At 42.7% G+C, this 15,395-nt stretch overlaps 1 protein-coding gene across 2 annotated transcripts in view; it reads left to right on the top strand.

Moving 5' to 3' along the window:
* The first annotated feature begins 6,350 nt into the window (after positions 1 to 6,350).
* Positions 6,351 to 15,395, top strand: part of Tmem135 (transmembrane protein 135) — a 202,108-nt gene continuing 193,063 nt past the window's right edge. Inside the window, exon 1 of one of the 2 annotated variants that reach the window (XM_006988755.4) lies at positions 6,351 to 6,672. In XM_006988755.4, coding sequence (XP_006988817.1) covers positions 6,532 to 6,672 — 141 coding nt within the window. In that variant the 5' untranslated portion in view covers positions 6,351 to 6,531. The remainder of the gene's footprint in view (positions 6,673 to 15,395) is intronic. The other variant, XM_016007198.3, reaches the window with a different exon arrangement.

Here is a 15,395-nt window from a genome sequence, read left to right as displayed (position 1 = left end):
TTGCCTGTTCAAACCTGGAGTATTTCCAGCTAGAATGTTGAAAGTATCAACTGGTTTTAAAATGCCATACATGTTTAGACAGAAAGTAAAGAGGTACAAAGGAGCTTCTCAACATTTTTAAGAATTTGAAGCAAATATCAAGAATCTAAGCACTTTCATTCAAAAAACAAAACAAGAAAACACCCGTTTTTCATTCCATGCCTCTCTAGATGGCAAACGGTTCTGAAATCAAAGCGTTCTTTAAGAAGTTCAAGTCCAGGTACAAAGCATTCTTTAAGAAGTTCAAGTCCAGGTACAGCTATATGGATCTTCGGATTCTTTGTTAAGACTGTGGGAATTTGGAGGGTTTTTTTCCCCCTGTGTCAAGGCTGGTCAAAGGGGCTTCCAAGCCTATGAAAGGCATTTCCCTCCCAACTCTAAGTCCAAGATAGAAGTGTCTGTTTCAGGGACTTTAGGGTGTGGCTTTTTAATTTTTATTATTTATTTATTTATTTATTTATTTATTTATTTATTTATTTATTTATTTATTTAATTATTTATTTGCCATAGAAGGAGCTTCCACATTTTAGAGACTTGCATTGGCAGAATCACTTGCTGATTGATGTGAAAAAGAATACATCTCTCACTGCATCGGCTTTTAATGTTTCTATGGGCAAATGTATATTTAATCTTTCAAGCTTTTTAAGATTGTCTCTTGTAGGGCAGGCTGGTTTGGAATTTATTATATAGCCAAGGGAGGATGATCTGCCCTTGAGTTTCAGGTCCTCATATCCCCACCTCTTGAACATGGGGATTACAGGTGGTGACACTACCACACCCAGTTTGTGTGACGCTGGGGATTGAACTCAAGGCCTCGTGCATGATCAGCTTCCTATATTTACATCTTGAAAGTAAAAAAAAAAATTACTTTAAATAAATTGATGGAGGGTGTGAAGCTATGTTGAAACAAATACTGTGCTACATGTAACTTTTGAAAATTTTGCTTATTGTCAACAAAGTATAGATGGATATTACATATTGTAGTAATGAAGTACTGGAGTCTGCTTAGTGAAAGTCATGCTTTATATCATTCTTGTGTCTGAATACATGTCTGTAATGGCTTTATACAGATCTGAACAAATTCCTCACTGTTAAATACGTGCTCTACACCAAATCTTAAGGACACCCCCATTCTTTTCGATTGATACCCATAAAGGTAGAATATTGCAAGAACAATCATTTTCAGTTCACATCTTCAAGTTTCTGAATTCCACCCAAATTGTCAGATTACTCCCTTTCCCCCACTTACTGTGCATCTTCTTTAAAGAAATTCTGGTTCATCTTGCTGATGAGGCTCAAAGCTTGAGTTGGCTCCTTCCTTCCTTCCTTCCTTCCTTCCTTCCTTCCTTCCTTCCTTCCTTCCTTCCTTCCTTCCTTCCTTCCTTCTGTGGTGGTATTCTAATTGTACTGAAATGTGATTTTGATTGTATGTTAATAAATAAAGTTGCCCTGGGGTCAGAGCTATTAGAGCCATAATAAGAGTATGGCGGTGGTAGCACACGCCTTTAATCCCAGCACTTGGTAGAAGAGCTAGGTAGAGCTCTGTGTGTTCAGGGATACAGCCAGCATTGGAGACATACGCCTTTAAGACCTGGGGGGCTGTACATACAGGCAGTGATGATGCAGTCACGTGTTTGGGTTTACAACCAATGAGAAGGCAGAACAAAAGGACCATGAAAAGACATACACACAGGAAGTAGCTCTCTTTCGGGAAGCTAGGAGCATGCAGGAGGAAGGGTAAGATTTTAGCTCTGAGCTCTGACCTCTCGGCTTTCTCTTTTACATTGATTCTGCGTTTCTTATTTAATAAGATGGTTGCTTACATCTACATCCTTCCTTTCTGTTTCTATTTCCTCCTTCCCTCTCTTTCTTTGAAAAAGAAACAATGAGGGCCCAAGGGAGTATCCAGTCAGACACTGTCATAATCCAGCTGGAAATAACAAATGATCCCTGCAGGGGGAATGTTTACATTGACCTTAATGGCAGTGTGATGAGAAATCTGCTTTGAAAACCACTGTGATACTATATATCAGTGTTTCTCAATCTGTGGGTCATGACCCCTTTGGGGGGTGTTAAATGACTCTTTCACAAGGGTTGCCTAAGACCATGGGAAAACACAGATATTCACACTTATGAAGTAGCAACAAAAAGAATTTTATGGTGTGGGGGGGCTCACCACAAAAGGAGGAACTGTATTAAGCAAAGGGCTGAAGCATTAGGAAGGTTGAGAACCACTGCTATATATAGTCTTTGAGTCTATAAATTAAAAATGTAAACTAATGCATTCATATTTTTTTTATTATTATAAACCAGAGACCCTGTCTTGGCCAATGTTCTTTTTCTGTGAAGAGGCAGCATGACCCAGGCAACTAGTATAAGAGAAGGCATTTAATTGGAGGCTTGCTTACAGTTTTGGAGGTTTAGTCTGTTATTATCATGGCAGGAAACATGGCCCATCAGGAAGATGCTGGAGCAGTAGCTGAGAGCTACATCCTAATCCTTAGGCAGAGTAATTCTGGGCTTGGTATGGGCTTTTGAAACCTCAAAGCCCACCCCGAGTGACACACTTCCTCCAATCAGGCCACACATCTTAATCTTTCTAATCCTTTCAAATAGTGCTACTCCCTGGTGACCAAGCATTCAAACATGTGAGCCTCTGGGGGCCATTCTTACTCAGACCACTGCAGAACCCTATTCGGAAGACGTTCTAATGCCTTCCTATTCTAGAGTCCCTATAGCAGCATTAGACATGAGTGCCCTTCCTTTCCTGCGATCCTCTGAGCCTGCCCAGCAGTAGATAGCCCATACAAAACAAACTCAATGGTCTTTTTGGAGATGTTTTGACTCATAATGCTTTGCTTGGGCATTGTTTTTTAAACCTTACTTGTCTTTTGGTTATTTATTATGTTTTCTGATTTTATGCTTAATGGCTTTATGTGTATGTATGTCTCTGTGTGTGAATGTTTCTCATGCATTTTCATTGCTTGTTTTTTTCTTTTATTTGTCTGCTTTGTTTATTTTATTGATTTGTCTCTTTTTTTTTCTAAGACAGAGAGAAAGAAGGCATGGAGTTGGATGGGTTGAGAGATTGAGAGGATCTTGGGAATCTGAAGGGGGGAAACCATGTTCATAAGTTCAGAATATACTGTATGAAAAATTAGTTTCAGTGAAAAAGAAAAATAAGGTACCGTGCATTAGAGTATGATAGTTTGTTATTTTTAAACATACTTTCTTTATTGGTTCTTTGGGAATTTCACATCATGTACCCTGATTCCTCTCATTGCCCAGGCCTTCCATATCCTCCCTTCACTCTTACAGCACCCCCCAAAGGAAAATTAAAGAAAAATTAAAACTAAACCAAACCAAACAAACAGAAAACCCCTACTTTGCTCCTCTGTCTTTCCCCCTATCCAATACCTCCTCATTTGTCTTAGAGGCATAGAGAGCCACGGTGTGTCATGCAGGATAACCTTTTGCCCTTTAGGCTTTATTTGCAAATGTTCATTGCAGTGAGTCATTAGTCTGGTTCAAGGCCTCTGGTTTCTGGTACACCTTCATCACTGGGCCCTCTCTGAAACTCCTCTTGGATATCCCGTGGCTGCTCCAAGTCATGAAGATCCTATGGGTACTGTTCTGCAGGACCAGTAAACCTTAAAGATGGGGTAGATGTTAGGGTAGCCCAACCAAAGGCCCTGGATGTGAGCCTGGGTGGTAGGTGAGCTGGTCCTTCTGGGCTACTGGGGCTGCCCCCTCAGGTGTGGGGACAGAGCAAGATCTCCTATGCCCATGCTATCAGGGTCAGTTCTCCATACCTGTGGTGAGGGGTGGGGCCATCTCTCTTGAGTGCAGGGAGTCAGCTCTCCCATGCTTGGGCCATTGCAGCCCACTCTCCTGTGAGGGTCAGGGCCAACTCTCTTGCTGCAGTGTCCAGTGAGGGGCAGGGCCAGCTTTTCCAGGGCTAGTGAAGGGCAGGGTTGGCTCAGCCTGGCCCTCGGATTTCATCATGCATGGTTCTTATGGCCCCCTGTGGTAACACATGCCACAGACATCAACACAGATTCCAGCTGCAATAGGACCACGGACCCAGACATGGCCCTTGGCAGCAGCTTGGGCCTGGCCATCACCATCGCCCCTATGACAGCTTAGGCCACTTAGATCAATATGGCCCAAGTAATAGCATGGCCCTTGGACACCAATACGGTCTCAGGTGACTGAGCAGACCCCAGGCATCTGCATGGCTCTTGGTGGTAACAGGAGCTAAGGTTGTCATTTCAGACCCTGGCTGCTGTAGGGACACGGACCCAGACATGGCCCTAGGCAGCAGCTCAGGCACGGATAATACCATGGCCCCGGTGGCAGCACAGGACACTCAGATCAGCATGGCTGTGGTGACAGCATGTCCCTTGGACACCAACAAGGCCACAGGTTGTGACCCAGACCCTGGGCATCAGTGTGGGTAGTTTGTTATTTACATATAATACTTTTCTTCAAATACTTGAAGAAGAAAGGATGCTTGTGTGTAATGCACTTAAGTTTTTTCATTTAAAGCTTTACAGCATTTTTCTTGCAGACCACCAGGTTTTCAGGCATAGATTATTGATGTTAGGAGAGAAAGCTTGCGTTACTCTTCTTGTAACGGCTAGGACAAACTTACACTGTGTGTTTCTGACCCACCTCCTTTCTGAGCTGGAGACCTTTATGAACACTGTGATTATTTTGTTCCCATTCTAGTACTCTATATTGGACATGTGGAGTGGGGATGATAGCTTGAACAGCAGATTGTCAGGAAGGTCTTGGACTTTGAACAGGATGTGGTGATGATTGGGTACTTTCAGTTGTCTCTCTTGGGATGTACATTCATGTGTGGGAAGAATGATGAGTTCAGATGTTTGGGTAGCCAGAGGCATAGCACTATGGCTGATGCTATTAGTTATCCTAGTATCTGTTTTGCCATTTTGTGCCGTGATACAACCATCAGATGTTAGCTGCCATTTGCCCAAGCTAACATCATGTTACACAAACGTTAGCGGACTCATTTGCACCAGCCTACTGCAAGGTTTCTTTTTCTTTTCCTTTTTGAAAAAGACAAAGTCTCATGATGCAGTCCGAGGCTGGCCTCAAATTCACTCTGCAGCTCAGGCTGGCCTTGAACTCCAGACCCTCCTGCTTAGCCTCCTAAGTGCTAGGATTACAGGTGTGTGCTGCCAGGCACAACCTAAGAAGTTTGGTGTCTTTCCCCCTTTCTTTGGCTTTTCGGCTAGCGTGTGGGTGCCATGTTGTCGAAGTGGTCATTTTATAATCAGTGCAGCAATCACAGGTGACAGCTGGCAGGGTACCCTGAGAAGAATGTGATGTTATATAATATATAACATATATAATATATGTGGTCAGGCATTCTTCAGACGGCTCACACCTACCTTATCTATTTATTGTCCAAAATCTAGAATACTAGTTTCACAACGCAGGAACACATCTTTTCCACATCTGTCTTTCCAGGGCTTCAAACAGGGCTTGGGAAATCGTATTAGTTTAGTAAATATTGTAGAAGGAACTGGATGATGGTGAGGGACTAATCTAAAGGTAATGAATTTTTGCTTTAAAAAGTACATACTTTAGAAGTCCAAAGAAAGCAGGCTGTTACACACAAAGAAACGAACACTAAAGGGCAATATGGCAGGTGGTTTGCCATGGCAATCAATCTTAGATAAAGCTCTCAGGCCAGGCAGGAATCTGATCCGCACCATTGCTGCCTCTGCTGTGTGCCCTACCTGGGTGCCCTACCTGTGAAGGACCCTGTTGGTAGGACTGCTTAGTCATTAGGGTCTGACCAGGCCTTTCTGTATATGGTATGTATTTGAACACAGCCAAATGAGCATTATCAAGGCTTCCCAGGCACAATAGCGCTTAGGAGGTTGAGCAACTAGCAAGAACGTGGAGGTTCTGTTGCAACCACAGGCAGCCTTAGGTGAACACCTGGGAGAGCTGGCACAACCCTGGAGCGAGCTTCCTCAGGCTGGTCCAATGGCGAAGCTTTCTCCTCCAGCTCCCAGCAAAGATATCAGATCCTTTTGTTCCACTACCCTCTGCCTTACTTGGCCGGGCTTTGAAAGGTCGCAGGCTGAGCTATATAGCCTGACCCAAGCGGGATCCACAGTCGCTCTCTCCTGAGGGCATCCCTGAGCCGCGCTCGCTCGCAGACGGTAAAGGGACTCTCTTCCTCCGCGCGCCCGGAGCTCGCGCCCGCCCCCCCACCCGCGGGAGCGCGCACGCCCCGTCCCTCCCCGCCTTCGCCGTGCGTGCCCCGCCCCCTCGCGCTGCCATACGCGGACCGGCCAACATCCGAGGACTCCGGCCTGGAGTAACCCGCTCGCGTGACCTTTCCGCGCCCCGCACGCCTAGGCCAGCTCGGAGCCCGTCCCGCCGTTGCGTGTCCGCCGCCCCCGCCGAGCCCTGCTGTCCTCTGACCACGCGCAGTCACCGCCGCCGCTCGTCATGGCGGCCCTCAGCAAGTCCATCCCTCATAACTGCTACGAGATCGGCCACACTTGGCACCCCTCCTGCCGGGTCTCCTTCCTGCAGATCACTTGGGGCGCCCTGGAGGAGTCCCTCAAGATCTATGCGCCCCTGTACCTGGTGAGCAGGGCCGGCGCGTGTGCAGGACGGGCCTCCCCGAGCTCGTTGCTCCTGGGGCAGCTTTAGGGGTGGTGGGAGGCCCCGGGGGGAGTCCTCGGCGGAAGGAGGGGGGAGGGGACCCCGAGGGCGAGCTGTCACCGGACGCCTGTTGCTAGGATGGGGGTGTACACCTGATTTGCAGGGTCGAGAGTGCCGGACACTTGAGAACCTGGATCCAGGGACTTTGTGATGGAGAGGTATTGGAGCTCACTTAGTGCATGCCCGAGTCTCTTCCTTAGCCCCCTTTACCTCCTCCTTGACCCTTTCTCATATGAAAAAGGGCACCACAAGCCCTGCGGCCACTGATCTTCTCTCAGTTTGAGATGACAGAGATGTGACTTGAGGATTTTGATCTTTCGAAAGTTTCCAGAGTAGACTCCTAGTTTGAGAATTTGTGCGGTGATTTCGAGTCATTGAAGGTGTTTTAGGACATCTGACTTAGGTCGCCGAGGTAATTTTCTTGCACAGGTTTACATGTAGGGCAGTTTATAGAGTATCTGAAAACCTACCTATAACACTGACAACTGATAAGGATATTTTCTCCTAAAGAGCGTCACTGTTTTCTTCAGTAACCACATCCTTGGCATTAAAGATCGATTACTTGGCCACTAAAGCTCATTGTCATTTTCTTATCTGTTGAAATCTGTCTACAAAGAGGGTAGACATCATATTTTATATGTTTCCTAAAAGTTTATTCACTTTTCAATGGGTGATCTATTCTTTTTTGTTGAAGTAATAATTTGGACCAATGACATCCTTCCTTGACAGTATGATTATGTTTGTAACTTATGGAGAAGTCTAATTCGTCATTATTGACACAACACAGGAAGAGATAGTGACCCCCTGTGAGTTTGTAGAAGCCAACTTTCATTTTTTATGGTGTAGACTGGTACTTCTCCACCTTTAATGTATTTCAAGAAAATCCCAGGGATCTTGTTAGAATGGGGTTTCCAATTCAGTAGGTCTTGGTGGGGGCTGGAGAGTAAATTTTGATGAACTGTAAAGGTGTATTAATATTGGGGAATCCCCCCCTTTAGTAGTAAGGCTCTAGATTAGAGGTCAATAATAGACTTTTATTTATGTAAATCTGTATCTGCATATACATTTTCCCTCAAAGACTGCTGTTATTGGCTCTTCTGTATGAATTATGGCCAGCCTTTGATTCATCATTACTATGTTATTATTTGGTGTTGCCGGGGTTCTTAACCCATTGTCTTGGACGGTCAAGACAAGAGTCCTACTGTTGAACTTTGCCCCAGATTTTTTTTTTTACATCAACAAATACATTGGGCTCTTGGTCATCTGCACAAAAAGACTGTTCTAGGCTGGGGAGGTAGCTCAGTGGTAGGGCCTTTGCTTAGCATGTGCAAGGTCCTATGTTCTGACTCCTTGCCCAGTTCCATCACCCTTGACAAAAGTAAGCAAGACAAAACTAATCCAGGCAATTTGTTCAGAGACTGTTCTTGACTTCAAGGATTAGGAACTTGATGAGAAGAATGTTTACCCTATGTAATTTCTCCCAAGAGCCACACAGAATCATTTATTCATTCATTCATTTGATGAACATTTGTTGAATGCCTGGTATTTGTTATATTTACAGCATAGACAATTTATTAATTCTGTTCTGTGTTACGGTCATTGAGGGAAGCAACTGGGGCAGAGATTCTCCTACTGTAGAAGGTAGGATCAGTGGGGATCAAGAAAAGACTTGTCATACAGTTACATTGTCAACTAGATTAAATAGTTCTTGAGAACAAATTTTCTATCTTGTGGCTTTATATTTTTTTACACTTGTGTATTTCACATTGTTGCTTATCAGTGGTTGTGAAGTGAAACTGGTGACAGCTGACTGGTGTTTTATTTTTAAGTGAAACAGATTAGAAAATGTTAGCCCATTTCAGGCACTAAGGCTAAACAGTGCAGTTTGACTTAGGCCTTGATATAGATGTGAGTGTGTGTGTGTGTGTGTGTGTGTGTGTGTGTGTGTGTGTGTGTCTAAGTAGAGCACATAGTCTCACTGTACTTTTTGTAGGAGTTCTGTAGTTGCTGATCTGTGTTTGCATCTCACCTCTGTCAGTTACCAGCTGACTTGACTCATGTATCCTTTTTTTTGTGTTTGTGTGTGGTGAGGTAAGATAGTGCACTGGTGATCTCCCACATATTTTCTGTGATCTTTTTTTCCATTTTGGAGGCCAGGTCTTATGACCTTGAGCTTTGGATTCTCCAGCCTCGACCTCTCAGCACCTAGGATTACAGGTGGACACCCCCAGGCATGGTTTATACAGTGCTCCTATCAAACAGAGCCTTATGCATACTAGGTAGGCACTCTGCTGATTGAGCTTTAGCCCTAGCTTGTAATGTGTCTTGAATATGTGTTTTTTTCTTTCTCTCCTCTCCAGTGGCACTTAAGAGTAAAGTCTGCTTCCAGTTAGAGTTAGTGGAATTTGACTTTGGCCTTGAAAATAAGATTGGACTTGATTTATGATGTAAGTGTATAGGGTGCACATTAACAGAGGGAGGTAATAGTGTGACTTGAGGGAGAAATCCAAGAGTTTCATAAGAGAAAGAAAATGTACAATGTATAAAACAAAGGCTTGTTTGTAGTTAGGTAATTCCTCTTGAACATTCTGTGTTTGCTCTTTCACACATTTTATCTTATACAGCTGTGACTCCATCTGAAGATTATCCCCACTTTATGAATAAGGAAACAGAACATTAGAGAAATTAATCATGCTTTATAAGATTTTAGGGTAGTAAGGTAAAAGGACAGGGTTATGACCTTGTTTTGTGATCCAATATCAGACCAAAGGTCAGGCCAAAGGAACAGTTTGTTTTTGTTTTATTTTTTTAGCCAAGGAGGTTCCAGGAGCACATGCTTCAAAAGGATGAGGAATCCTGTGGCAGTCGCTGTGGAGTTGGAAGGATGGTTAGGAGTTGTAGTTACTTCATCTAATGGTCCAGAGAGTTAGAAGTCTCATGGAGTCCCAGCTGTGCTTTCCTAGCAGCGAGAGCTAAGGAAAATTAGATTTTATCTCTTTCGAGACAGGGTTTCTCTGTGTAGCTTTGCGCCTTTCCTGGAGCTCACTTGGTAGCCCAGGCTGGCCTCGAACTCACAGAGATCCGCCTGGCTCTGCCTCCCGAGTGCTGGGATTAAAGGCGTGCGCCACCAACGCCCGGCTATCTCTCTCTATCTTGCTAAAAGATAATTTACCATGTTTTAGGGTTTTTGTTTGGACTTTGAGTAGGACGGCAGTGTAGGAATAGCAGCTGACATAGTAAGCCCCTAATGCAGTGGGTTTGCTGTTGAAATATGTCCATTTGATCGCTCCATCTCCTATTAGAGCAGACAGCTTTTATTCAGAACCAGCACTGTTCGCAAGTTCTGAATGAGTTCAGGTATGAATGAACGGACTGTAGAATAGTCCAGGGCTAGGTTGGCATTTGGCATACTTGCCAGAGGAAATGAAAGGGCAGTTTTAGAGGCATCTCACTGGAAGAATAAACAGGACACGAAGAAGGAGGATTTGGGGACAGCGTGAAGACCTGCTAATTAATATTTATAGGGTTATAGATCATGTGGAAGCCATTGCTTTCATTGATAGAAATGGAGGCGTCTGACTGGAAGACTTTGGTAAGGAGAATATTCTGGAACCTGTAAAATGGGCCTTACATTATTTCCCTTTCATTTGAAATAAGCATTAATCTAACGGATTTTGTACTTTCCTCATATTGTTCTCTTGTTCTATGCGTTTGTCCTCATTTTTCTTTTACCTTCTGCTTAAGACATTTTGAAATGTAGACATACCATTTTTTTTATTCTGATGAACAATTTAGAGTTCATATATAAAAAAATATAAAATGCCAATTTTGATTCAGTTATTAATACAGTGGACTAATCAATAAAGAGAACGAATGCTTCAGAAAGTTACTAGAAATTATTTCATAGAGTTTTGTGAAGTCATATAAAGCTCCCTCCCATGAGATTTAGATCATGTTAAATCCCTTCACTTAACAATCCTGAAGTGATTTAAACCCCTAGTACTACTGATGATTCACAAAGAATGGTTGTTAATAAGAACTGTTATTCTCTATGTAAATATATTGTCACAGATGAATTTATAGTAGAAAGTATGGCGCCCCTAAAGACAGACCTAGACTGAAAAGATGAAATTCAACATAGCTGTGAATGAAATTTTGGTCTGCATCTGTGTGTGTCTTTGAGCACACATACACACAGTCTTCTATATATATATATATATATATATATATATATATATATATATATAAAATTTAATTTAATTTTACATATCAGCCATGGATTCCCTTGTTCTCCCCCCTCCCGCCTCCCCCTTTTCCCCAGCCCCCCCCCCCCCATTCCCATTTCCTCCAGGGCAAAGATTCCCCTGAGGATTGAGTTCAACCTGGTAGATTCAGTCCAGGCAGGTCCAATCCCCTCTTCCTAGGCTGAGCCAAGTGTCCCTGTGCCTACTTGTGATAATGAAGCCTTCAGGTTCTTTTCCTGACATCAAACCAAGCCAGCATTTGATTGAAACAACCTGCCTCCAGAGAAGTATTTTTTGTTTTTATTCCTCATCTTTACATTTTTTACTCATTTTTTTCTTTTTTGTTAACATTCACAGAAATGGGTTGAGGTTTTAGTGTCTTAGGAGTAGGATTATGTTGCTGTAGATATGGTTACTTGCCTGTTTTCTTTCCTATATGTAACTGTGGGCTGCAGAAAAGACTGTAGATATAAGCTAAGTTCATTTGGTCAAAGGTAGGGTTTAACTCTGCAATTTAATTTTTTAAAAAATTTTATGTGCATTGGTATTTTCCCTGAATGTGTGTTTGTGTGAGGGTGTTGGGTCCTCTGGAACTAACAGACAGTTGTGAGCTGCCATGTGGGTGCTGGGAATTGAATCTGGGTCCTCTGGAAGAGCAGCAGTGTTCTTAACTCCTTAGCCATCTCTCTAGCCCCAACTCGGCAATTTCTGTGTTATTTTTTAGCTTGGATAAATATCCAGAGAAGAGTGGGCTATTCAAGTTACCTAACATTCTTGTATCAGGACACATACAAACTTCCATGGTCAATTGTTATTATTATTGTTAATTATTATTATAAAAATGGGAACCCCATCATCCAACATTAGATGCACATGTCTTTACACTTTTATGTCTTGGTGAATTGTTCCCATTATCAATATGTAGTGGCCTTTGTGTCTTCTAATTAATGCTGGCTTGAAGACTAGTTCATCAGATAGCAGAATAGCTACACCAGCTTGGTTTTAGTTTCAATTCACACCATAGATTGGTTCATACTTTGACTCTCAGTCTGTGTCTGTCCTTTCCATGTGGAGAATATTTTTCAGAGACAATGGGTTATCCAACCTAATAATGACAATAATAATAGTAATAATAATAATAATAATAATAATAATAATATAATTATTATTTTTAACCCCGTCAACTGGTCTATATCTCTTTATTGGGGTGTTGAAGTCATTTACATTTAAAGTTATTATTGAGAGAGTTTTGCTGACCCTTATACTTTTGTTGTTTGCTTTTGTGATTGGTTGGATTATTTGTTCTTTTCTTTATCTTGCTGGTATTTGTTTGCTGTTCTACTGTGTTGGACATAATGGATTGTTAACTTGCTTTCATGAAATTTGTCCTTATTTCTTTGTTAATTTAAAAAAAAATAGCTTTGATGGTGGTAATGTACTTTCAGGGCTTGAAATACATTGATCTTTCCTTTCCTGGATTTTAGGGTTGTTAATGAGGGATTTGATGTTACTCAGATGTGCATGCCCTCGTCTGTGAGCTGGTGTCCATCCCTTACAGCTTTAATAGTGTTTCCTTGTACTTTTTTTGTTTTTGTTTTTGTTTTTGACTTTTTGAGACAGGGTTTCTCTGTGTAGCTTTAGAGCGTGTCCTGGAACTCACTCTGTAGCCCAGGCTGGCCTCGAACTCACAGAGATCCGCCTGGCTCTGCCTCCCGAGTGCTGGGATTAAAGGCGTGCGCCACCACCGCCCGGCTTTCCTTGTACTTGTGACTTGTTGATTATAATCTCTTGTGGAAGGGTTCTTTTCTTGTCATGTGTATTTAGGGTTCTAGGTACCTCTTCTGTTTTTGTACCTATTGATTCTTTAGATTTGGGAACTATTGTACTAGCCATGGAGTAGATTCTGTCTGCTGTCAATTTTTATTTCTCTCTCTTACCATTTAGGATTCTTAGGTTTAGTGTGTTGATTTTATCTCAGAGTCCTTGGTCATTGATATTGGTAGTAGTATTATTGATGCTTTGTTGAGTTTATTGGCTGTTTAAAAACCCATTGTTTTAGTGATTCATTGAATTTTTATTTCCAAAATTTATATATCCTTTAAAACTCTCAATTTCGCTGGGCAGTGGTGGCTCATGCCTTTAATCCCAGCACTTGGGAGGCAGAGCCAGGCAGATCTCTGTGAGTTCAAGGCCAGCCTGGGCTACAGAGTGAATTCCAGGACAGGCTCCAAAACTACACAGAGAAACCCTGTCTCCAAAAACCAAAACCAAAAACAAACAAACAAACAAACAAAAAACCCTCTCAATTTCCTTTTCTATTTTTCTGACTTTTCTTCCATATTGCTGATTTTCTCAACCACTTTTCTGACTTTCTCCTCTCTATTGCTTGCTTGCTTCCTTTCTAAGTACTCAGTTGACTTCTTCATTCTTTTGCTATCCTGTTTTCTGTTGGAGGTCACTTTCCATTTTTACTAGCAAACATTTGAGAACTTCATCTGGCCTTTGACTCTCTTCAGTGTCATTGAATGCAGTGGTTGAGAAGGTGTGACCTTGGGAAGGAGTACTGTAGTCTTATGTTCTTGGGCATGCATCCCTGTGTTATTTGTGTTTGTTGGCTTGGGCATCTCTTCTTGTTTTACTTGAGGATTTTCCTAACGTGTAGACTGCTTCTGTGCTATCGAGAGAGGAGAAGGCAAACTGTTGCAGAAGCAGAAACTCCAAATCATACAAGATGCAGAAATAGACTTAAGCTCAATTAGCACACTAGCATGTCGCCAGTTACCATAAAAAGAAAACGGTGGGTGATGCAGTTAAAAAGTACTTGGGGTAAATGTGGAAATAGTGAGTGGATCAGGTGAATTCAAGGAGCAGGGAGGGGAATAGAGATTTTGTAAGCAAGAAGTAAGAGGAGAAATTATTGTGAAGAAAAGGAAAAGAGCAAGAGATTAGAAAAAAAAATAAACAGGAAAAAGATTCCCTAATTATGAGAACATTCCTAACCAATTTTACGTTAGTGTAAGAAGGGGTATAAAAACATAAGCATCAAAGCTAAAATCATAACAATAAAAAATACATCAAATCCCACGAGAATAAGCCTAATTTCATATTACTAAATCCATAGTAGAAAAGAGGTAAAACAGCTACCCCAAGAAGAAAAGAAAGAAAAAATTGTCTAATAAGTTGGAAAATGTTAATATAGTTATATAGCTTTATGAAGGAGAATAAAAATAATAGCATAAAAGCTGTCTTAAAAGCCTGTTAATATTATATTGGGTAAAAAGGGAGGGCACATGGGACTCCCCTCCTAAAAAGGACGGCCTGTTTATTGGAGAGGGTTCCCTTCTGGATCCTTCAGTGTTGCGGGCTGCTGAGTGTAGTCAGGGGCAGCCTTGTGTCAGTTGAACTTGGGGGATCTTAACTAATGAGTCTTTGTTGAGTAGTGTCTGCTAGCCACCGAGAACATGCTTCCCTTTGTCTACCAGGAGCTTCTGCTGGCCACACTCGGCCTTGCAGTCTGTGGGCTGAGCAGGCTCTTTCAGCCTGCTGAGATGCTTCAGCAGGGCCAGTGTTCTAGGTGGGATTGTTCGGAATTGTGTAGGGAATCAGGGAAGCAACCATCACATCGAAATCGGTACAGGCAGTCCTGGTTACACACCTCCAAAACTCGTTATGCATTGATCTCTCTGCTGGACCTTCAGATTTCCCCAGTTCCACAGCAATGAGCCACACAGCAGTTACCTTGAAGACTACCAGACCTCAGTCTCTGGGCTCTTGTATTCAAGAGCAATGGTTTTCAACCTGTGGGTCATGACCTCTTTGGGGGTTGCATATCAGATACCCTGCTTATCAGATTTTTACATTACAATTCGTAACAGTAGCAAAATTACAGCTAAGAAATAGCAACTAAATAACTTTATGCTTGGGGTTCACCACACCTTGAGGAACTATATTAAAGGGTCACAGTACCAGGAAGTTTGAGAACTACTGTTTTAGAGTAACTCTAGAGTTCCAGGCTCTAAGCATGAGTGAGGCTAAGTTCCCTATACACTCTACCACCTGGGCCAATCCTGTGGCTGCCAACACTTTTTGGCTTGTCAGCATCCAGTTCTCTTGCTGTCTACATCTGTCTCCCCAGACTTCCCTCACTGAGTGTGGGAGGTTAAACTCAGCATACCCAGACTGGTCCTGTTGTCAGGGCCCCAGGGTAACTCAGTTTTAAAATGGTACCTGGTCCCATGCCGCTTAGCTAAGGGAATGCTCATTCACTTCTGACTCGTTACTCTGCAGCGGTCGCCATCTCACTGCGACTGGGTTTGAGATGTGCTTCCTGTGGGCTTGCCCTGTGGGCAGGCCTCTGTAGGTCTTTTCCCTGGAGCTGCGTGGGTTTCCTTTTGGATGGTG

This window comes from Peromyscus maniculatus, chromosome 1, assembly GCF_049852395.1.
Source record: "Peromyscus maniculatus bairdii isolate BWxNUB_F1_BW_parent chromosome 1, HU_Pman_BW_mat_3.1, whole genome shotgun sequence".
In the NCBI taxonomy this organism is placed as follows: Eukaryota; Metazoa; Chordata; class Mammalia; order Rodentia; family Cricetidae; genus Peromyscus; species Peromyscus maniculatus.
The sequence above is the reverse complement of the archived record's forward strand: the minus strand, read 5'-3'. Positions and strand labels throughout refer to the sequence as shown.